Source organism: Euleptes europaea, chromosome 15 (genome assembly GCF_029931775.1).
Source record: "Euleptes europaea isolate rEulEur1 chromosome 15, rEulEur1.hap1, whole genome shotgun sequence".
Lineage (NCBI taxonomy): Eukaryota > Metazoa > Chordata > Lepidosauria > Squamata > Sphaerodactylidae > Euleptes > Euleptes europaea.
The window spans coordinates 36508159-36531924 of record NC_079326.1 but is presented as its reverse complement, the minus strand read 5'-3'; the positions used below and the strand labels follow the sequence as shown (position 1 = coordinate 36531924).

The following is a 23766-nucleotide window of genomic DNA, read 5'->3' as shown; positions in this document are numbered from 1 at the left end:
CCTCCAAGTGGCTCAGGGTAGCAGATGTAGCAAATGTAGTTCCATATTTTATCCTCAAAACAACCTAGTGAGGTATGATGGGCTGAGAGAGTGCGCGACTGGCTCATGTCACCTCATGAATTTCATGTCTGGGAGTGGATTTGAATTAAAGTCTACACATTCCAAGCCTGTAAAGGTAAAGGTCCCCTGTGCAAGCACCGGGTCATTCCTGACCCATGGGGTGACGTCACATCCCGACGTTTACTAGGCAGACTTTGTTTTTATGGGGTGGTTTGCCAGTGCCTTCCCCAGTCATCTTCCCTTTACCCCCAGCAAGCTGGGTACTCATTTTACCGACCTCGGAAGGATGGAAGGATGAGTCAACCTTGAGCCGGCTACCTGAAACAGACTTCTGTCGGGATCAAACTCCGGTCGTGAGCAGAGCTTTTGACTGCAGTACTGCAGCTTTACCACTCTGCTCCACGGGGCTCTTTATTCCAAGCCTGACCTTCTAACTATTATGCCGTGATGGGACTTCTCCACCTGGAATGATCCATTTTTGGATGCATTCTTTGTGTTGGTGGCACAGCCCCATCATTAAAAAGAGTAGACGAATGTGCATACACAAGAGAGCCATTTGAGCATATCAATCTATGCCTGTGCATTTGAGGACATGCTGAAGATTGTGGGGGTGCTCCTGTAGATGATTTCACAATTGGAAGGAGGAATGATTTGCAAGAGAGCCAGCATGGTGTAGTGGTTAAGGTGTCGGACTAGGACCTGGGAAACTCAGGTTCAAATCCCACTCTGCCATGGAAACTTGCTGGGTGACCTTGGGCCAGTCACACACTCTCAGCCTCGACCCTGGATAGTATTTGAATGGGAGACTTCCCACAAATATCAGGGTCATGACGCAGAGGCAGGCAATGACACACCACCTCTGAACATCTCTTGCCTTGAAAACCCTATGGGGTCGCCATAAATCAGCTGTGACTTGACGGCGGGGGGAAAAAGATTTTCACCAAATTTTACCCTCCCACTACAGATAGAGATCTGCATCCCATGTTGTCCCTGTGGGTCCCCTGCTTTCCATGAGCACCACTGGGGGGGGGGGCATTTTGGGCTGCTGTGGAAGGGGGGAGCTAAGGAAGACCCACTCCACTGAAAGAAATCCTTTTCTTTGCAGAAATATTCTACAAGCCCAAGCCTGCAGCCTCTTTCAATGACATTATTTTATATCTATATATGCATACAATTCTGGCCTTACCAACCCACAGTTTCCCATTAAGTCAGTGCAATTTTCAAGTTGTTCCCTTTCTTCAAAATATTTAAGAAAGGCTTTGATGTCCAATTTTAGCATCAAGACAAGTATTTTCTTTTTGATCCCTGGATAATTTGTCATTAAGAGGTTCAGTGTCCTCTGATAAGGAGGGAAGAAAACAGCATAACTCATGAACAGTTTAAATGTCAGATGTTCAATGGTGCCAAGCATTACTTGATTGGAAGGCAAGCTGCAGATAGGCGCACAGCCTAAAATAATCTGCCCCTTGAGTAACCTAAAACTATATCTCAATGCTGTTATAAGTGGTTGGGCAGTAATCCTGAAACTGATTGTGCCATTAGTGGAACGTACATGTTCATAAATAAATAGGAACCCTTGAGGTATAAAATGGCTGGTCAACAATGTTCAGTTTAAGGTAGTAACAGTGATCATGACACAGGGACCTATTAGATGATGGGCGAAAACGCATGGTCGCTGTAGCATCCTTTATTCCCTGTTTCAGCCAAGATCAAACACATGTGTGGTGTAGTGGTGAAGAGCAGCGGTTTGGAGCGGTGGAGTCTGATCCGGAGAACTGGTTTGATTCCCCACTCCTCCACATGAACGGTGGAGGCTAATCTGGTGAACTGGATTTGTTTCCCCACTCCTACCCACGAAGCCAGCTGGGTGACCTTGGGAAAATCACACTCTCTCAGCCTTACCTACCTCACAGGGTGTCTGTTGTGGGGAAGGGAAGGATAGGGGATTGTAAGCCGGTTTGAGTCTCCCTTAAGTGGTAGAGAAAGTCGGCATATAAAAACCAACTCTTCTTCTTCTAAAGCGACCATGTGTTTTCGCCCTTATCCTCTCCTTTATTCCCTGTTTCAGCCAGGATTCAGCCAGGGTCGAACGCACGTTTGGCGAAAAGCATGCGTACCATCCTGGCTGAACCCTGGCTGAAACAGTGAATAAAGGAGGCTAAAGCGACCATGCATTTTCGCCCGATGTGGACTAAATAACAGGAAGTGTGGGAAGCTAGGCAGGAAGCAAAGCTGATAGATGTCAAAGACAGATATTTTAAAGTGGTCACCTCCATTGCAGACGTTTTTCTAAAAGGTGTGAAACGTAACTTTACCATTTATTTTAATCATCCCAGTTTGAGAATGTCAGTCCCAATAAGACTGAAAGTCTATGCAGAATGCCAGTCACTAAACATCAATAGGTACAGTACTTGTTTAGACTGAGTTTTTAAATATTCTGTATTTTAATGCTTTAAACAATAATATACAAACACTAAATAGGGTTGCCTGCTCTGGTTTGTGAATTACCTGGAGAGTTTGGGGGTGGAGCCTAAGGAGGACTGAGGAGGGCACAGGTTGTGAAGGGGATAGGGTTGCCAGGTCCCTCTTCACCACCGGCGAAGGGTAGGGAAGGGTGGGGAAGAAAAGGATCTTATGTAAGTACCGGTCATATATGAACTAGGGTTGCCAATCTCCAGGTAATAGCAGAAGATCTCCTTCTATTATAACTGATCTCTGGCCAATAGAGATCAGTTCTCCTGGAGAAAACAGCCGCTTTGGCAATTGGACTCTATGGCATTGAAGTCCCTCCCCTCCCCAAACCCTGCCCTCCTCAGGCTCTGCCCCAAAAACCTCCTGCCGATGGCGAAGAGGGAACTGGCAACCCTATACATGAACACACATGAAGCTGCCTTATACTGAATCAGACCATTGGTCCATCAAAGTCAGTATTGTTTACTCAGACCGGCAGCAGCTCTCCAAGGTTTTAGGTGGGTTTTTTTCATATCATCTACTGGCTGGTCCTTTTTTTAATTATTGGAGATGCCGGGAATTGAAACTGAGACCTTCTACATGCAAAGCAGAGGCTCTTCTATTGAGCCACAATGGTCTGCTGTATTCAGTATACTTAAACACCAAATAAAGGGGTTTTGGAGAATTAAACTCCCCATTCCCAAGAATGCAATGTAACTGTTTAAAATAGGCAGCCATCATTCCAACTGCGTTTCAAATGAGAGGCCTGTATTGTCCTCTGGGCTGATGGATATCTTATTCGTGTTGGAGTTTTGAACAAAGAAAAAAGGCCTAAGTGTTCATACAGCTGTTCCGGCCTGTGGTGGTCACTGCTTTTCATCATCCATTGCTGTGCTTCTTTCCAGCAGTGCTATCGTACGCTGAGCCGGTTGTGTGCATGCTAGCACAATACATTGTTGTCAGAACGAATAGGGCTTCGGAAGAATAAAATGCAGTCTTAAAAACGGATCATCCCATTAGGAAACTGCCCTTAGTGCTGGACAACATCCAGCTTCAGATTTAATTAGACTTTCGAATGCCAAGGTGAATACTCCAGCGAAGGTGTGGGATCAGGGAAAGCACCTCTTGCAATGGACACCAGCAACAAGATTCAACAAGAATCCCCAGATTTTCACTAATTGTAAAGTTCTAAATTCTTAGGCTTATATAAATGATAGTGGACATATCTCTTTATTTTCAGCATGTCTATTTTTAAAAAGATTGCGACTTAGTACTAGTCTTTAAATACTTGCTGTACTAAAGGGCTAAGCATTCACATTGCAGCCGAATGCCTTATCAATCTATTAGCCAAGATGCTCCCACTAGGGGCAGTGATCTCATAGAAAGGAACAAGTAATGTGTAATGGACCATCATATCAAGTTATCTTGTAAATACATCATTAGGAAGCAAATAACATTTACCTAACACAACAGACTCTGGACTGTGACCATTCCAGATTTTCCAAGGTGAATCATAAAGAAAATATACCACGGGGCTAAGAACTGGGTCGCCAGTCTAAGCCCCAGCAAGCCGCTTTGATCCGTACGCCCTTTCAAAACATCTCGTACTCAACAATGAAGATGCATTATATTCCAGTTTTGATAGTTCCAGTATTGTTTTCTAAGATCTGTCCAAAACATTTCACAAGGGGTTTGCTTTAACGTGTCAGGTCAGATAACGGATCACACTATGGCCTTACATCACCCAAGTCTCAGCTGGAAAAAGTTAAAACATCCAAAACGTACCTACGGTGCAATCCTATACAGAGTTACTCCAGTCCAAACCGGAAGTAATTCTGCATAGGATTAGACAGCTATAATGTTTAAATGTCCATTACATTAATAATCCTATAGTTCCTATAACTGTAGCTGACATGAAAACAAAAGTGTTGTGTTTTTTAAAAAAATATTGAACACTTAGGAAAGTAAAATCCAGAGCAGTTTTACAGCTATTTGAGAAGCAGCTGCTATTTGCTTTGATGGTGTTTACTCAGGTCTATAACATGGTGGGCTGCATTTCAACCAATCAAAGAGAGGTCCCACTGGTTTCAGTGAGATTTACTTCTCAGAAAGTAGGATTGGGATTGTAATCCTCATGGGAGAGTTGGGTTTTGAGTGCAACCGCAACTGCTCAGTAACATTGCTGCTGTGTCCGGCTCCTAGAAGTGTTTGCATGCGCACAATTTAGCTGTGCTCCCAGAACCACAGCTGGAAGTCACAACAGGCTAACAAAAAGTGGTCATGTGAATAGCCCAAAAAAGACGCACATACCCCCCTCCAAGTGCCGGAGTGACATTTTATGTGGCTTCCGAGGATAGTTTAGATGCCACTCATATATGCTTTTTGTTCCACAAACGGCCTGCTCTGCTTACACGTCATAAAAAGCATGCCTTAAGAAATGAGCACTGCTCGAAGCGGAAACGTCTTCCCAAATTCACATTAACACACAAAATCCTATCAAACACACACTTGCCTTTCCAATGGTTCCCAGTTCCTCAGTGCGAGTTGTAGAATTGTAGCCACTTTGTGAGGGGAAAGTCTTTCCAGCCCTCTCTCCTAGCAGACTTGTGTGTGTGTTTTTTTTCTTGGTCTTCTTGACAAGACAACGTTCCCAGTCCCCTGAATTGACTGTCTAGTGGAGACCAGCTCCACTGAAACACTCTCCTTTCTCTCAAGCAATCCGATTGAGACAGCTGGTTTTATTTTAGCCCTGCGTGCACAACATGGCACTTGGCGCCTATTTTTAGGGACTGAGGCCTGCCGAGCCGGTGGCTGAGTCAACTACTGGTTCTAGAAACTTGTTAGGAAAGCCAATCTTATAGTGTCCTTTTGTCATATCTCTAGGCATGGCACTTGTTCAGTCAATCAAACTTTCACTTACCTAAGCCTCTATTCATGCCTTCTTAAGTTTTTTTTTTTAATAAATAACTGGAGACATTTCAAATGAACATTTCTATCTCTTTTGCTTCATTGTACACACCAGATTAATGTGTGCGTGCGCGTGTGTGGAGTAGGGATCTTTGTTTTAAATATGAAGTCCATATTTATATATGAATAGGCTGACCATATTTCCTTGAGACAAAAACGGGACATTGGGATGGCAAAAACGAGACAGGGGTTATGTAATGTTAGCGTAACTGGTCAGAGCACTTTTTCTATGAGGATTTACCCAGCCATGCCTGCACACAGCATAAGAAATGTCAGAACTGAAGGAAACAAATGTTGGAAGTGTAATGAGGTACAAAATGGGACCAAATTGACATTTTAATTGAAAAGACGGGACGGCCAGGAAAATGATAAAAACGGGACCGTCCTGTTCAAAACGGTAGGTATCGTCAGCCTATATATGAAGCCAGTGTGGTGTAGTGGGTTAAGAGTGGTGGTTTGGAGCGGTGGAGTCTGATCTGGAGAACCGGGTTTGAGTCCCGTTTATTGTTGTTACAGCCAATGGCCAGCATAAAATTACAAAACAATGCTTCCCCAATCGTCTACACAAGAGGCGGACACTAATCTGGTGAAGCGGGTTGGTTTCCCCAGAGGCCCATACATACAGCATAGAGGCCAACATGTCCCCCTGCTGCCTCCTAACAATGGTATTATATGGAGGTTCTTTTTATTCGCCATAGGCACAGGTGGACTTTTCCTCCGTTAACGGGCCTAAACCCCCTATTAAAGCCACCTATGGTTGTGGCACAGCTTGTTATATCATCATCACCACCACCATCATATATTCTAATAGCGAAGCGTGGCTCCATCTGAGGATACTTAAATCCAGAGTTGGGAGTGGTGAATGGACAAGATGAATCTTTCAACAAACCTGAAATTTTGCAGAAAAATCTGAAATCTAAATATATATATATATACACACACACACACACACACACACACACACACACACACACACACACACACACACAAACACACACACACATTGAATGGTTTTTTTAAAAAACCATAATGATAATAGGAACACCTGTGGCTTTAATAAACAGACGACAACAAATTAGACTTTTAGGGCGCTCTACCCCAGCGAGTTGAACTCAGAGTGGTGTAAAACATTATTATGTGAGATAAACCTAATAATATAAAACCAATGTAATATGTAAAATCAATTAAATTCACCAGCACCCTTCATTTCTAATGCCTTCAGTGGCTGTTGCTAGGCAACTACAACAGTTTGGCCAGCATTCCAGGTTTGGTTTCTGTCAATAAAAGGCAGGGGCAGGGCCATTTTTCAGGGCTCTTTTGGCCTTTGAGGGAGGACTAATTGGGACTAAGCCTGGCAGCAACCACTGGGCAACTTGATACCACCTGAACTGCATGACTCACCCAGGCCTGGCTGCTTGCCATTTTTAAACTGCAGCCACCCCATGAAAGCCAGCATTGTGTAGTTAAGGATGCAGCCTCCAGGTGGGACCTGGGGATCCCCCAGAATTGTAGATCTTCACACTACAGAGATCAGTTCCCCTGGAGAAAATGGATGCTTTGGAGGGTGGACTGTATGGCATTTTACCCCATTGAGGTCCCTGACCTCCCCAGACACCATCCTCAAATTTCCAGGAGTTTCCCCAACCTGGATGTGACAATAGGGTTGCCAGCTCTGGTTTGTGAAAAACCTGGAGATTTTGGGGATGGAGCCTGGGTAGGGTGTGGTTTGGGGAACAATGGTACAATGGTACAATGTCAGCAAGGTACAATGACATAGAGTCCATCCTCCATTTTCTCCAGGGGAACTAATCTGGGACCTCTGGATATCAATTGCAATAGTGGCAGATCTCTAGGTGCCACCTGGAGGTTGGCAACCCTAACTGGCAACCCTACCCCTAGGGTTGCCAGCTCTGGGTTGGGAAATACCTGGAGATTTTGAGGGTGGAGCCTGAGGAAGGTGGGGCTTGGAGAGGGGAGAGTCTTCAAATCCATAGAGTCCAATTGCCAAAGCATCCGTTTTCCCCAGGTGAACTGATCTATATTGGCTAGAGATCAGTTGTAATTGCGGAAGATCTCCAGCTACGACCTGGAGGTTGGCAAGCCTAGTTAAAAAAAATGATGTGTGAACACAGAGATTTTAATGCAGTTTGAAGACCTCTGGTATATTGCTTTTTGATAGTATCTAAGTAGTAAGCAACCTTGACAACATTACTCTAAGTAAGAAACCTTGCTCCAGAGCAGGGGTCCCCAACATGGTGTCTGTGGGCACCATGGTGCCTACCAGCATCTTTCCTGGCACCTGCCAAGTAGGGTTGCCAACCTCCAGGTACGAGCTGGAGATCTCCTGCTATTACAACTGATCTCCAGCAAATAGAGATTAGTTCACCTGGAGAAAATGGCCATTTGGGCAATTGGACTCTGGCATTGAAGTCCCTCCCCTCCCCAAACCCCACCCTCCTCAGGCTTCACCCCCAAAACCTCCCACTGATGGCAAAGAGGGACCTGGCAACCCTACTGCCACGTGTTTCTTAAAAGTGGGTGGGGCCTGGTGGGGTTTTGCCCAAAAAGGCTTTTGATTGCCCATTGGGGATTTGATTGCCTGTGCAGATTTTTAAAAAACGTTGTTTTGGCAGCAGCTGCCACCACAGCACAAGGATCTTCACTGTACGACAGAAGGTAAGATACAGCAGCCATTTTGTGGCTGTCTACCAGTGCAATCCTAAGGAGAGTTGCTCCAGTCTAAGCCCATTCATTTCAATGGGCTTAGACTGGAGTAACTGTCCTTAGACATCGCGTTTAGTGGAAGGCAGTCATACACTCCAACCCCATGAGTTTAAATGGTATTAACGATGTTTACGATTCAGCAAGGCACTTAGGCGTGTGATACAGCCACTATCAAGATATGCATTTTGCTTGACAGCTTTGCCTCTCCTTGATATTTGCTTGAAGCGATTAAAGTAATTAAAGCCTGGAGTAATTAAAGGCAATGATCCACGCTGATTGATCACATGGCGCCTGATTACAGCACTGCCACGCATTTATGGAAGGGACCACTGCAATTATCATACGAATAACACAAAGCCCTTGTTTCCTATGCGCGACGCAAACCAATCAGCTGTGCTCTAGCACCCTTTCAGTCAAGGATTTGTACAGCAATCGCTGCACCCTGGGGGAAGTAACACACCCATATCATCAAAAGATGATACATTTGTTGAATGCAGAACTTAAACTTGGTGAGATAAAGTAATCTGGAAAGGACACCTCTATCTCTTGCGCAAATAAAATGTCAGGCAGGAGGGCTTCCAAAAAAGAAAAGAAATATTCCTAATCTTATTTACAGACTTGACAAGGAACAAGCACCGAGCAGTGACATCAGCTCTCCAAACACTTGTCAGATTTAAAGAAATGCATGCAATTGTATATTGCAGAAATAAATTCCCCTTGATAGGTGTATAGAATCCAAGCCCTGTAGCACTTAAAGTGGTATAAATGAGCCATCACTCTGGGGTGACATGGTTATAAAACCAACATAAGTGCAAGGTGAACTCCATCTCTGACTGTTCACATTTGTCAAATTATGTTAATCCAACAGAAGCGACTAATATCTACTGCCACTGTTTATCACGTATAGTTCATACACTCTGAACAAGTATAATTGCAAGGTCAATAGACGGTGTGCTCCTACATGACTAAGAATTTTTTTTACCCCAAATGCTAAGCACTTACGTACAAAGACTACAGCTAACAACATGAGCTCCTTTCAGATGTTACAACCACAAATACCAGGGACTCACAGATGGAAACATGTGCGCTGCCCATGATGTGTGCAATTCATGCAGTCACCATTATGTGAAGAGGGCAAAGCACAGATTTTCTATGCGCATACAGATGTATGTGCATAGAAAATGAATGCATTGCCCTCTTTAAAGGAAATGGTGACTGCACAAATCAAGAGCACTGTGAATGCTGCATGCTCCCGTTGGTGGGTTTTGGTAAGGGTGGCTGTAACATTGAAAAGGTCTGCATATCACTGATCATCAGTCATTAGCATCAACAAGAACTTTTTAGACGAACACCAAATGTAGGATTTTACTGAAAGACAGCATTTATTGATGACTGATTTATAAGATTTGTGAGTGATGTAATTGTCTGTTTAAAGAATTGCCTGCTGAGCAGAACAGTTATACTGCAAGGATGAGGGGTTAGTAGAACTCAACAGGACTGTGTGAGGGTGAACATATACACAGCCAGTTGCCGTGTACTGCATAGCTCGTAAGGAACATGATGAAACAACCCGCTGAACACCCACAAACAGATCACTGAACTTTCAAACTGGTCATCGAAAAATCAGGCCTCTGTTTACAACCAGCGAACCGGGTGCAAGCTCAACCAGCAACTATTTGTGCATACCTAATACAGACTTAGTAACCTACTTCACAGCCCTAGACTGCGTGTCTCATCCTGAAGGTATCTCCAGCGAAGGTTAAGATAAGAGTTTTCACCATCAGCAAACCTTCATGAAAACAGAGACTCGGTGGAAACAGTCACAGCTTTTACTGAACAGAATCACTTTTGTTGTGTGAGTTCTGACAGCGTAACAGAAGGATGGGGACGGCAGATCTTCCGTACTTTATAAAAGGCCTCCTGCTTTTAAAAAGCCCCCAGCGTAATGAGGTCCAAGCGTGTTCATAGTCCTTGAAATGTTGAGAGCACTTGAGAGTCTGGGGTGGGGGGGGAGAGAGAGAAGAGGTGGGGAAATTGGCCTGCTCAAGACCCTAAGAGCTTATAATATCCTGGAGGTGGAGGAATCAGAAGAAGTGATGGGGAAATTTCCCAGTTGTCTATTGCTCCTCCCATAGGGTTGCCAACCTCCAGGTGTTGGCTGGAGATCTCCTGCTATTGCAACTGATCCCCAGCAATGGAAGAAGAAGAAGAGTTGGTTTTTATATTGCCGACTTTCTCTACCAATTAAGGAAGAATCAAACTGGCCTACAAACACTTTCCATTCCCCTCCCCTCAACAGACACCCTGTATGGTAGGTGAGGTTGAGAGAGTTGTGACTAGCCCAAAGTCACCCAGCTGGCTTCAAGTGTAGGAGAGGAAACAAATCCAGTTCACCAGATTAGCCTCTGCCGCTCATGTGGAAGAGTGGGGGATCAAACCCGGTTCTCCAGATCAGAGTCCACCACTTCAAACCATCGCTCTTAACCACTACAGACTACACCATGCTGGAAATCAGTTCACCTGGAGAAAATGGCTGCTTTGGCAATTGGACTCTATGGCATTAAAGTGCCTCCCCTCTCTCCTCAGGCTCTGCCCCAAAAATGTCCAGGTATTTCTCAAATTTTGGTATTTCCCAAAAAGCCTCGTGGCGCAGAGTGGTAAGCTGCAGTACTGCAGTCCAAGCTCTGCTCACAACCTGAGTTCAATCCCGACGGAAGTTGGTTTCAGGTAGCCGGCTCAAAGTTGACTCAGCCTTCCATCTTTCGAGGTCGGTGAAATGAGTACCCAGCTTGCTGGGGGTAAAGGGAAGATGACTGGGGAAGGCACTGGCAAACCACCCCGTAAACAAAGTTTGCCTTGGAAACGTCGGGATGTGAGGTCACCCCATGGGTCAGGAATGACCCGGTGCTTGCACAGGAGACCTTTACCTTTATTTCCCAAACTGGAGCTGGCAACCCTACCTCCCATTATTCCTTGTATATTCCAACTGCTGCCTCTATGAAATTGACCTCTCCACCTACAGTGCCATCACAAACCGAGTATTAATTAGGGTTTAAATCTCTCTCCCCATCCATCCGTCCGTCCGTCTGTCTGTCTGTCTATACACACACACACACACACACACACACACCACTAAAGGCAGTTAGGTGACCCAGGAATTGCTCAGGGGAGTCTGCATTCTGGAGTACTTCAGTTACAAGGAGGGAGGTGGGTGGAGCTTTTAAAAACCTAATTTCAAACAGAGCTAACGAGGCCTCCGTTTAAGCAAAAGAGAACATCTGAGCAAGTTGATTCAAAAGTAATTGGAAGATAATAAACATAAAATTTCATTTTTATTAAGCAATATCTCAGAGTAAAACCAACCTTGCTTTTAACCTTTCCCGCCCTTAATGGTTTTAGGCTTGGCTGTTTGACAGCTCCCTTTCTGTGTAACGTATCGGGAAAGGCTGCATTTGCAGTCAGCAAAGGGATTTGGACAGAAGTCTCTGCACATTAAACAAAAAGGGGTCAATGAAAAGACTTTAAAGTGGGGGGGGGGACCTTTACTCTCCATACGGAGTCTATCGTAGCAAAACACTAAAAATATTGTCGAAGGCTTTCACGGTCAGAGTTCATTGGTTCTTGTAGGTTATCCGGGCTGTGTAACCGTGGTCTTGGAATTTTCTTTCCTGACGTTTCGCCAGCAACTGTGGCAGGCATCTTCAGAGTAGTAACACTGAAGGACAGTGTCTCTCAGTGTCAAGGGTGTAGAAAGAGTAATATATAGTCAGAAAGGGGTTGGGTTTGAGCTGAGTATTGTCCTGCAAAAGTATTGTCCTGTAAGTATCAAGATAATGTGCTAAAAGTCTCCCCACCCCACCACCTACACATTTCACAGGTTGGTAATGGGAACACGAAACGTACATGGCCAGATTGCACAATTGGTTTAACAAGGGCTCTCGATCTCAACTCTGCTGGATCAGACCAGGAGCCATCTGGTCCAGCATCCTCTTTGTCACCTTGACCAGGTGCACCCCTTGTTTGCCCACAGCAGCTAGAAATCTGTGGTAAATTGAACCTGTAAATGTTGTCTTGTTAATTTACTAAGGCCTTTTATGCAGGGACATTTCCATCTAGTTACCTACCTGTATCTTGCCTTTCTATACCCATATATTTTTTAATTTCATTTACTTCATTTGTAGTCTGCCTCTCTCACTGAGACGCCAGGAAGATTACAGTATACAGAAAAACTACTAATTCAAACACCATAAAACATCCAGTTAACAATGGAATTAGACTAGAATGGCAGAGATTAGGAAACAATGCAAGCAGAGAACTGTCTCAGGCGTGACATCCCATAAAACAATGAAAAACAGATTACAAAGGTGCAGGATGGTGCAGTAAAAGCAAGATGCTACAAACAATAAACACTGCAAGAGAATGCAAGCATATTATCTTCAAAAAGTGCCCTCTTGGCCATTACACAGCAATTTTCTGATCCATGTATAAAAATGCCCTGTGAACATTTGTATTTTGCACATTCTGTGGAACGATAGAAGCATGGGGGTCTTCCCAACCTCCTTGAGCAGGTCATCCCACAAAATGGGAGACACAATCGTGAATTCTATAAACTACTTTCACGTTCCTCCTTAACCATCCATCTTCGTGATTGTACAGTACTAGGCTTCCTTTTTACCCTGACCTGGATGGCCCAGGCTAGCCTGATCTCGTCAGATCTCAGAAGCTAAGCAGGGTCAGCCCTGGTTAGTATTTGGATGGGAGACCACCAAGGAATACCAGGGTTGCTGTGCAGAGGAAGGCACTGGCAAACCACCTCTGTTAGTCTGTTGCCATGAAAACCCCAAAAAAGGGGTCGCCATAAGTCGGCTGCGACTTGACGGCACTTTACACACACACACAGGCTTTCTTTTTACAGAATATGTTCCAACCCCGCGAACATCTTGATAGCCATTCTCTATCTCTGTGGTATTCCACACATCAGAAGGATGTCTGTGATCAGAGGGACAGGGTTCAGAGGAACTTTTAGTATAGTTTGTGGGGGGGCTCATTTTGCTCTGTGAGAGACCAACCTTGGCAGGATACATGGGTTATTGGCATATGTACAGACAGGAAAATCTAGGAGATGAATGATTACAATACCACAATATCTAAGAGTTTGTGGACCCAGTCTTACACACTAAGAGATTTGCTCATATGTGGAATATTTTAAGGACTGAATTAAATGTGCTGGTTTTTAAAGCAGCTGCTGGGAATATCTGTTAAAAAGAAGAGCCCATTTGGACTCAGAACACTGCCATGAAGGGAGAAAAGGCTCCTGCCTCCATCCTCAACCCAGCTGTTTTCCTGTGCCGTTCGGATCTTCTTTATGTTCGACATTTCTCACAGCTGCTGTGTAGTTGCAGGGAAACCTGGACCCAGCCTTTTTAAAACCAACGCATTGAGTTCGGCCCTTAAAGGGAGGAATTTGAAAACCAGAAAAATAATGTATTTATTAACATTCTCCATGTATTGGTTAAGAACATGAGTGGTAGACCCAGAGTCCCTGGTACAAACCTCAGCTCAGGAAGCATGTTGTACTTTTTAGATCAGGGGTGACAAACATAAGGCCTGGGAGACGGATTCAGCCCCTTGAGAACTTGTATCCGTAAGATTGCCAACCTCCAGGTACTAATAAAAAAAGCGGTACGAGGCTCTATAGGGAGTTGCGTTTGAAAAAATAGAATCATTACTCCAATTGTTAGTCTTGCTTTTTCATTTGTATATTTGAGCCTTGTGCTGCTTTTTCATTAGTCTATACTATTTCAGCATAGGTTTCTTGTTTCCTAACCTCCAGGGAGTAGCTGGAGATCTACTATTACAACTGATCTCCAGCCATTACAGATCAGTTCACCTGAAGAAAATGGCCGCTTTGGCAATTGAACTCTATGGCATTGAAGTCCCTCCCCTCCCCAAACCCTGCCCTCCTCAGGCTCCACCCCCAAAACCTCCTGCTGGTGGCAAAGAGGGACCTGGCAACCCTACTTATCCGGCCCGCAAACCAGCCATGGCAGCTACCCGCCAGTCCCAATCTGGGCTGGCGAGTCTTGGGCCAGCCCAACCAAGTGACATTTATGTCATATCCGGCCCTTGTAACAAATGAGTTTGATCCCTGGTTTAGACTGTCAGTATCTGTGGATTGTTCAACTCCCAATGACTTCAGGATAGGACCCCCTGCCAATGGCAAAGGTCTACTTAATTGTTATTAAGAAACAATCTGTTGGACAAGCATTGTTGCCACGGCATTAGTCAATGAGCCTGTCACATTATTTAAATATACATTATTTACAGAATGGAGCTCCACCACTCAAGCAGGTACTATTAAAGCTGGGAAACTCAACACACACACACAATAGGTAGCAGCCAAAGGCCTGCATGAATAAAAATGAAAGTCTTCAGTTGGCACCTTAAGCTGATTACATGCTATTGACAATCATGGAAAGGGAGTTCCACAGTGAAAAAACCACAGTGGGCAAGTCTCTCTTGGTAGTCATTCGTCTTACCTGTGGAGTGAGCCCTGGAGAAGTACTCTGTGGTGGTGGTAAGCGCTGTCAAGTTGCAGCTGACTTATGGAGACCCTGTACGGTTTTCAAGGCAAGAGATGTTCAGAGGTGGTTTCCCATTTGCTTGCCTCTGTGTGGCAACCCTGGACTTCCTTGGTGGTCTCCCATCCAAGTACTAACCAGGGCCCATCCTGCTTAGCTTCCGAGACCTGACAAGATCAGGCTAGCCTGGCCCATCCAGGTCACAGCAATTGCCCTGTAGAAGATCTTCCTTCTTATCTGAGAGCCAGCAATCTTTTCCTTTCCAGAGTGAATTTAATTTTTTTAGATTCTGCTGTTGACAGGTTTACTGTGGTCTACAGCAGACACACCTTCTGATGTTCAGTTTAGCTTCCTTCTCTACTTGTGACATAGATGGAAATCCATCATCCTATGCTGCACAAAATTATCAGCCAGTCAGATTTTCTGTGTTCTAACTCTAATATAATTTTTCCCGAAAACTGCCAGTTCCCATCATGTCCTTTCTATTCTCTTCCAGGTTCCTATTTCCCCCCTAAGGAAACTGAAGTTCCCCTCTTGGGAAGCCTTGATTAGACAGTGACAAGGGAAAGAAAGAGAAAGAGGTTTGAAAGCAAGAATTTCTGAGAAATGTCGCATACGAACTGGTGCAATTGATAATTTCGTTTTAGCAATGGCCTGTCAACAAAATCAAGTGAAACAGAATAAATGTATGTTGTGACTCACTACAACTAAAGAGGATAATTCTGAAGGGGAAAATGTTCCAGACCCATGACACAATGGCCTCAATAATAACACTCAGAAACATGGATGAGTAATATAAATATCAAAATATTTTAAACAATACAACTGAAATGTCCAGCATGGTCTACCACTGAATGAAAAATGGATTGTTACCAAGGTACATTTCATCCTCTGTGCTATATCATATGAAATCATTTGGCTAAAAAATGTGCATTATCGTCCCTCAGCTGCTGACAGTCTAACGATTATTAATGTGAGAGAGGCCATTAGAGCTGCTCAGAATCCTGATTTATGAGACTTGCTTGTGGAGAACGTAACAAAAATCTCTTTTTAAGAGCATATTTCTGAGGCAAGTATGTTTTCCCCAGTTGGAAATTCCAGCCAGTCTGTTCATGCAGCCACGGAGCCTGCTCTGGTTAAAACATAAAGAAGGCAGAGTTCAAACATGTCTCTGACAGGATTCTGCTTATTCCTTATTCATGTCACCTTGCTTCTTAAAGACTTACTTGGCTCATGCCAAAAGACAGTGCTTCTCTCAAGGATGATAGATCAAGGTTGATCTGGAGATTTCACAAATAGACTTCAGTTAAGCTTATTTTGCACTCACTCTTATTTACAGCCCTTAACTTCTAAAATGAGAGGTGTTGAAGCACACTTCCCCTAATCCCAGACACATAAGAGCTGCATGTATCAACAATAATTTCTTCATTACAGGGCCCTGGAGTATCCAAAGTGGCCTTTTCCTCACAGGGAATGGCATATGATCAAGGAAACTCTCTCCTTTGGTCACATACTTTGCACATCTGTAGTCCTAGCATTGAAAATAGGTAGTAGAATTAAACTCTGGTAAGCCTTGCCTCAGATGAAGTTGTTGTATATATTATGTACGGCTCTATTGTAAGGCAATTGCTTTAGCTTCAGGACTACTAGGGTTGCCAGCCTCCAGGAGGTGGATGGAGATCTCCTGCTATTACAAGTGATCTCCAGGCGACAGAGATCAGTTCCCCTGGAGAAAATGGCCGCTTTGTCAATTGGACTCTATGGCATTGAAGTCCCTCCAGTCTCCAAATCCCGCCCTCCTCAGGCTCCACCCCCAAAATCTCCACGTATTTTCCAACCCGGAGCTGGCAAGAGATGTTCAGAGGTGGTATGCCATTGCCTGGCTCTGTGTAGCAACCCTGGCCGGCTTTGGTGGGCTCCCATCCAAATACTAACCAGGGTCAACTCTGCGTAGCTTCTGAGATCTGATGAGATCGGCCTTGCTTGGGCTATCTAGGTCAGGGCTTTGGCATGAATGGTGCACCTCAAACTGATTTAGATTTTCACTTAAGCTTCTGTACACCAAGTACCTTGTCTTTAGCTTGATAACAGCATCAGATATGCAAAACATTCCAGAACAAGCTGCACAAAACTATATGTTTAATTAAAAAAAAAACACCTGGTAAAACATTTGGCCATTACAATGTTTACTTGTAAAGTGTCTGTATAATTTGGGCTTAAAGCAAAACACACCAGCATTGATTTCCATTTGACCATTTGGAAAACTAAACTTTTCAAAAAGGTTATAATCTTTGTAAATGGTAATCTACTCAATGGGAGGGATGCAAATACGTAGGCTCCAATCCATTTTGGGTTTATTCCCAACAGATTGGCATCCTGTGGACAGTTATGCCACAAAATCCCACTGAAGCCTATGGAATTGAACTGGCGTAACTAGGTAAAGCATTGCGGGTTTCTTTGATCATTATAATGCCATTTTTCGTACATTCATTAAATGCTGGAGTACATTCATCGGAGGCATTTTTACTTCCCTTTCTTTTTTTAGCCGACGGCTTCAAAAATGTATAGTTTGCATGTACAATGTGTTTGCGATCTGATTATCCATAAATTTATGCACTTTCAGAAACAAAGAGAAGCTTTTTCATAATGGCTAAGTTTTGATAAGCACATTGCTGGTTACAAAACACAGAATGTCAAATCATTGTCGGGACTCTTTAGAAATTTTAAATAGTATCTGTTCTATAAATCAAGTGTTTATATTTTGATGTCCTGACACTGAAACGTATGGTAAATTCTGCAATCCGAAGCTTCTGAGCTATTAACATTTAAATAACATTTTCAAAGCATTAATAAATCAAAATTATGCCCAGTAATAGTTTTCCTAAAGTGTGACATCATTCCATTGTGTTCTGACTGTAAATCATTAAATAGGTTTTAAGATGTTTGAATTGCACATTTGAAAAGCACATTTTATCCTGTTATTGAATGTGCCTTTGTTTATATACTCATGATTTTCCTGTGATATTTTAATGATCAAGAAAAAAAATAACCTACACTGTTTATTGGTGAAGAAATTAACATACTGCTTTATTTGAAGCCAGGAAAAAGTATCTTTAAGAGGTGAAAGTTAGTTCTTCTCGCTGGCACTTCATTGCAGAACACTTCTTCCAAAAAGCATATAACTGTCTTTCAAAAGTTATGAGAACATCAAATAAATCCTTGCTTTATAGTAGCTAATGACGTTCTCTTTAGAGGCTCTATATATTATCGTCACCCACTTTACTTTGAATTTTCATGAAAAGAAATCACCATGTAATAAAGTTTTCTTACTTGTTCTGTCTACAGCAGGGAAGCAACAAATCAGAACAAAAAAGTGTTCTGCTAACCTTCAGAGCTGTTGTTCTGAGTGTTTTCCGATGGCATCTTGTCAAAAAACGTTCTGCCACCTTTCGCTTCTGGGTCTTTTGCGGGAATGATGGAATGGCTCCCAGGCTGATTCTTCAATGCTGGCGATCGCAAACTTCTCTCAGTTTCTGCTTCCTGTTAGAAGACATTAAGGGGATGTGTATGAAAAGCTATCAGTAGGAAACAGATGTGGCTGTCCAGGGGAGGAGGATGTGAGGGAGGGGGGCAGTGGGGTTCCATTACACGACTGATGCTTTTCCAATGTGCTTCAGGGCAGCTCTCTATAATATCGCACTAGAGGGCTGCGAATGTACATTTACAATCAGTTTACGTTTTGACACACAGAAGCTGGGTAATCGCTGCTGTTCTCAATTGGCATTTATTTTATGAGCATTTCACCTTTCCCAGAAAGAAAGACTGCTTGTAAGAGTTACAAAAAAAAGGGTCCTGAGTAAACTGATGCCTTTCCCCCCCAAAGCCCTGGGGGCATGTTTCAACTGCTTTGACATAATGTGCCTAGAATATTCTAAGGGCGATTTTGGAAGCTGGAGATGTTTCAGTTGACTTTTAATAGACAATGAAAGCCTGTGGGTTGCAAATGGATTTGTACTAACTACCACCACAAACCCATATCCCTTCCAAGTATTTCACACAGTCATCCCTACATGTAGTAGGGAAACCAGTAGTCAAGTAGCCCTTTAAAACAAAAAATATGGTATCACTAAACGGTAGGGTTGTCAACTCTGAGTTGCGAAATTCTTGGAGGGTTGAGGGTGGAACCTGAGGAGGGCAGAGTTCGGGAAGGGAAGGGAGTTCAGCAGAGATGCCATGCCATAGAGGTCACCCTCCAAAGCTGCCATTTTCTCCAGGGGAACTGATGTATGTAGCCTGGAGGACAGTTGTAACTCCAGCAGATATCCAGTCATCACCTGGAGGTTGACGACCTTACTAAATCTGAAGGGCTGTTTGTTCTCCTCTTGACTTGACAGGAGATATAAAGGAAATATATTGGTCACTCTGGCACTGAATGCCAGGTGGGACCTGGGGGTCCCCCGAGGATTGCCAACCTCCAGGTACTAGCTGGAGATCTCCTGCAATTACAATTGATCTCCTGCCGATAGAGATCATTTCACCTGGAGAAAATGGCTGCTTTGGCAATTGGACTCTATGGCGTTGAAGTCCCTCCCATCCCCAAATCCTGCCCTTCTCAGGCTCCACCCCAAAAATCTGCCAGTGGCGAAGAGGGACCTGGCAACCTCATCTCCAGGCTACAGCAATCCGTACCCCTGGAGAAAATGGATGCTTTGGAGGGGGGACTCAATGGCATTGTACCCCACTGAGGTCCTTGTCCTCCCTAGGCTCCATCCCCAAATCTCCAGGAGTTTCCCAACCTGAATCTGGCAACCCTGCCCCTCCCCCATCCCCTGTCAGTGGCCAAGAGTATCTGGCAACCCTATGGGGGGTAGCTCAGGTCTGCATACATACTGGAGGAAAAGCATCTCTCCATATTTCTTTCTCTCTTTGCTCCCAGCAGCCATGGGCAGAAGATGCTGCAGGATGGTGCGGTTCCAAAGTACAGAAGAACATAGAGATAAGACTGATTTGCATGGATCTTACAAGTCATTGGCGGGCATCAGAGCAGGAGGGAGGGTGTTAGTTGAGCTGGACAAAGCCATCTAATTGGCCCAACCCTTGAGGTTGTTTCATGTACACATTATTTAGATTTTCCATATAATTTCCCTCTCCTTGCCTGTTTTAAAACTTGCCCTTTGCACTTCTCTGTACTGAAGGATAAAGGCAGTTTCTATAATATTTTTACAAGAACAGATGGGTATAACCAAAGAAATATTTTATGCATTCTTTTCTTTATGATCTGTTTATCTTCCTGATGAATCTTCTGCACATTATACATCTAACAGTGCAATCCTATACAGATTTACTCCAGTCTAAGCCCATTAAAATGAATGGGCTTAGATTGGAGTAAATCTCCTTAAGACTGCACTGAAAATCAGTTAAAATTAAGGCTTAAAAACAGTGTTTGGAAATGACTAGCCTACCATGTGCCCTGACCTGGATGGCCCAGGCTAGCCTGATATCATCAGATCTTAGAAGCTAAGCAGGGTTGGCCCTGGTTAGAACTTGGATGGGAGACCATCAAGGAATACCAGGGTTGTTATGCAGAGGCAAGCAATGGCAAACCACCTCTGGTAGTCTCTTGCCTTGAAACCCTACTGGGTTGCCATAAGTCAGCTGCCACTTGATGGCACTTTACACACACACAGCCTCCCATGCAATGTGAAATCAACCCATTGCAGTTCTGCACTATTATATATCTGTATCTGCCGGCATGTAAAGGGACCAGCATAAAGACAAAAATGTCTCCCGTTTCCCCTCCCTACCTTTGCCGTAAGTTCAGAACTTGCATTGAGCAAGGACAGTGAGAGGAGACATACACAAGTCATCTTTCCCAGTAATGTCCTGCTGTGGCACAATACACACGGACTTGTGCATTTGAGCTTAAGAGGGGAGAGGTTACAGAGAGCTATCAGCCACAATACAGCCCAGGGAGCTGTGTCAGGGCAGATATGGATCATGTACACAGTGCATGCACAGATAATATTGTTGAACTTAGGCAGACTCACGATTACCGTAAAGTGTCCCACGGTTCTCATTGTTTTCCATCGCTCCCCCCTTTCCCCGACTAAGGGTCGATAGGTTTAAAAAGGCAGCATCCGCATCCCGCCAAACACTTGACTCCAGGACACTCCCATGGCAGATAATCAAAAACTCTTCAATTATGTTTTGAAGACTGCAGCCAAAGATTTTTGGCAGCTGTCACAACTCCGCACCTGTGAAAATGCCAGGCGAGTTGAGATTTCGTTGAGAACAATTGTGTACAATTAAAAGGAAGGGGGGATGAAATGTACATGACACAGTGACATTTCAAAGTATTATTTCGACTGTTAATGGAGGAGCAGAGACAGCTCTAAGCATGATGGCTAAAATTAATGTCTGCTCGTACACTTTCTTTCCAATCAAAGCCAGGTTCTTGAAAGAATAACTGCATCATGGATTTTTTTAGCAAACTACTCTTCTCTCAAGTACTGTCGGATGCTATGTGTCAATCCGGTTGTGTGTTTTTTTAAAGTTTGGATCTATACAACTGTGGGAAATATAGAGTAGATGGAGAAGCCTCCAAATGGATATACAACTGAAGCTGTTGTCATGAGAATCTCAGAGACCTTTCAGAACCTTGTAATCAATCACCTCTTAACCTAGAGCTGGGCAGAAGACCAGCCAGCAGAGAGAGAAGATCTGGTTGACCATCAGTCACCTCCCTTCCCTTTCTTTTTTGGTTTGTTTGCTCTGCATGTTGATAGTCGCTTTGGGACCCCACTGGGGAGAAAAGCGGAATATAAATATGCTAAATAAATAAATCCTCTGGATCAGCTCTTTTCTGTTGCAGTGTGTGTCGGGGAGAGATAGGCTTGGAACACTATTCCTTGCTTCTGAACTTACTAATGGTCCAGACCAGATCAGAAAAGAAAATAAGTGTTGTCTTCCTTCTTTTCCTCCTCCCATTATATGCCTATAACTGCACAGGCTGATAAGCCCGGTCCCAATGGACCAACTCCAAAACTGATCCTATAAGTTGTTTTCAGCACAGTGACTCGTAGGGTTGGGCATGAGACTTTTTAAACTGAGGGCACTTAGAAATGAAATATTTTGAGATTTGTGGCTTGTATCCGGACTGCTTAACTTTTCTCCTGCAGCAAATTTATCCTCAAGGGCAAAATGGGGAAAAACATTGGTAAGCCACATACACCCCATATGTTTTCTATGCCCTAATAAAAATGACTCTTGGAGAAATTTATTCATTTATGCAGGTAATTTTAAACTGAAAAGAACTGTACATGTAAGGAGGAGAAGAAAACAATGCCATATTTTAGTCTCAAACAGAACTCCTGCAGCTGACTATTTTTTTCAGGAAAGGCCAACAGCAATCTTAAAAGAATGGTAATGACAAAGATTTCCCTACAAATATTTTTCACTTGTCTGGTTGGCTTTTCCAGATGGTGATGAAAAATCCTCACGACCAAACTTTAACCATTCACAAGAGCAAGTACATTGTACATGAGTGTCTCCCTTGATAATGAAGCATTGTCTTGGACATTAGGTGCACTTCATATTTGAGTTTTGTCTTGATTCTTATGTAAATAACAGTGCAATCCTACACAGAGTTACTCCAGCTGAAGCCCAATTATTTCAGAGACCTTAGACTGAAGTAACCCTGCATAGGATTTCATGGTGAGATATACTTGGGCATCTTTATTTTATTTATTTGCAATATTAATAAGCCACCTTTCCACCCAACTCTGGTTAGGGGGTCCCTAAGGTGGCAAGCAACAAAACAAGATTAAAAACACATATCAGTATAGAAAAGCAATTAAAACAACATAAAAACAAATAAACGTATGAACGGGAGGAAGGGTTACTGAGAATCAGTGAAAGAATGCCAGACAAAAAAAAAGAACTTGACCTGCTGGCAGAAGACAATGGTAGAAGGGGACGCATGAGTCTTCCTGGGGGAGGAGTTCCATAATTCTGGTGGCTTGTCCGAGAAGGCCCATCCCTGCCACCCCTCTAGCCTCAGAAGTTGGGGGCACCCAAATCAGTGCCACTGAAGATGACTGTAGTGGTTGAGAAGGTTCATAAGGGAGTAGGTGGCTCTTAAGTTATGTGGACCTCAGACTGTATAGGGCTTTAAAGGTCAACAGCAGTGCCTTTTATTCAGCCCAGAAGCAAATTGGGAGCCAATGTAGTGGAACATAACTGAAGTGATATGGTCAATTCAATTCAATTCAGTTATATAACCTTTAATAGGCATAGGTCCTTATGAACCACTCCAGCCAGCCAGAATTCTGGCTGCAGCATTCTGGATCGATTGCAGCTTCTGGGCAAAATTCCTTAGAATCACAGAATTGCATGTGTAGGGTTGCCAGGTCCCTCTTCGCCACCGGTGGGAGGTGTTTGGGGCAGAGTCTGAGGAGGGCGGGGTTTGGGGAGGGGAGAGCCAGCATGGTGTAGTGGTTAAGAGCAGTGGTTTGGAGCGGTGGACTCTGATCTGGAGAACCGGGTTTGATTCCCCACTCCTCCACATGAGCGGTGGAGGCTAATCTGGTGAACTGGATTTGTTTCCCCACTCCTACACCCAAAGCCAACTGGGTGACCTTGGGCTACTCACACACTCTCAGCTACACCTACCTCACAGGGTGTCTGTTGTGGGGGGAGGGGAAGGGAAGGTGATTGTAAGCCGGTTTGAGTCTCCCTTAAGTGGCAGAGAAAGTTGGCATATAAAAAACAACTCTTCTTTTTCAATGCCATAGAGTCCAATTGCCAAAGCGGCCATTTTCTCCAGGTGAACTGATCTCTATCAGCTGGAGATCAATTCTAATAGCAGGAGATCTCCAGCTAGTACCTGGAGGTTGGCAACCCTATGCATTTGAAATGCCCAAATATAGCATGTTTCTGAATAAATGGTCTCATACACCAGAATGAAAAGGAAGGAGAAAAACTG

At 43.8% G+C, this 23766-nt stretch overlaps 1 protein-coding gene across 1 annotated transcript in view; it reads right to left on the bottom strand.

Annotated features, from left to right (window-relative positions):
* The window catches only part of XIRP2 (xin actin binding repeat containing 2), a 172407-nt gene that overhangs the window by 78118 nt on the left and 70523 nt on the right, over positions 1–23766 (bottom strand). The window contains exon 2 of the mRNA XM_056861183.1: positions 18170–18323. Within this exon, the coding sequence (XP_056717161.1) occupies positions 18170–18323 (154 nt within the window). The remainder of the gene's footprint in view (positions 1–18169; positions 18324–23766) is intronic.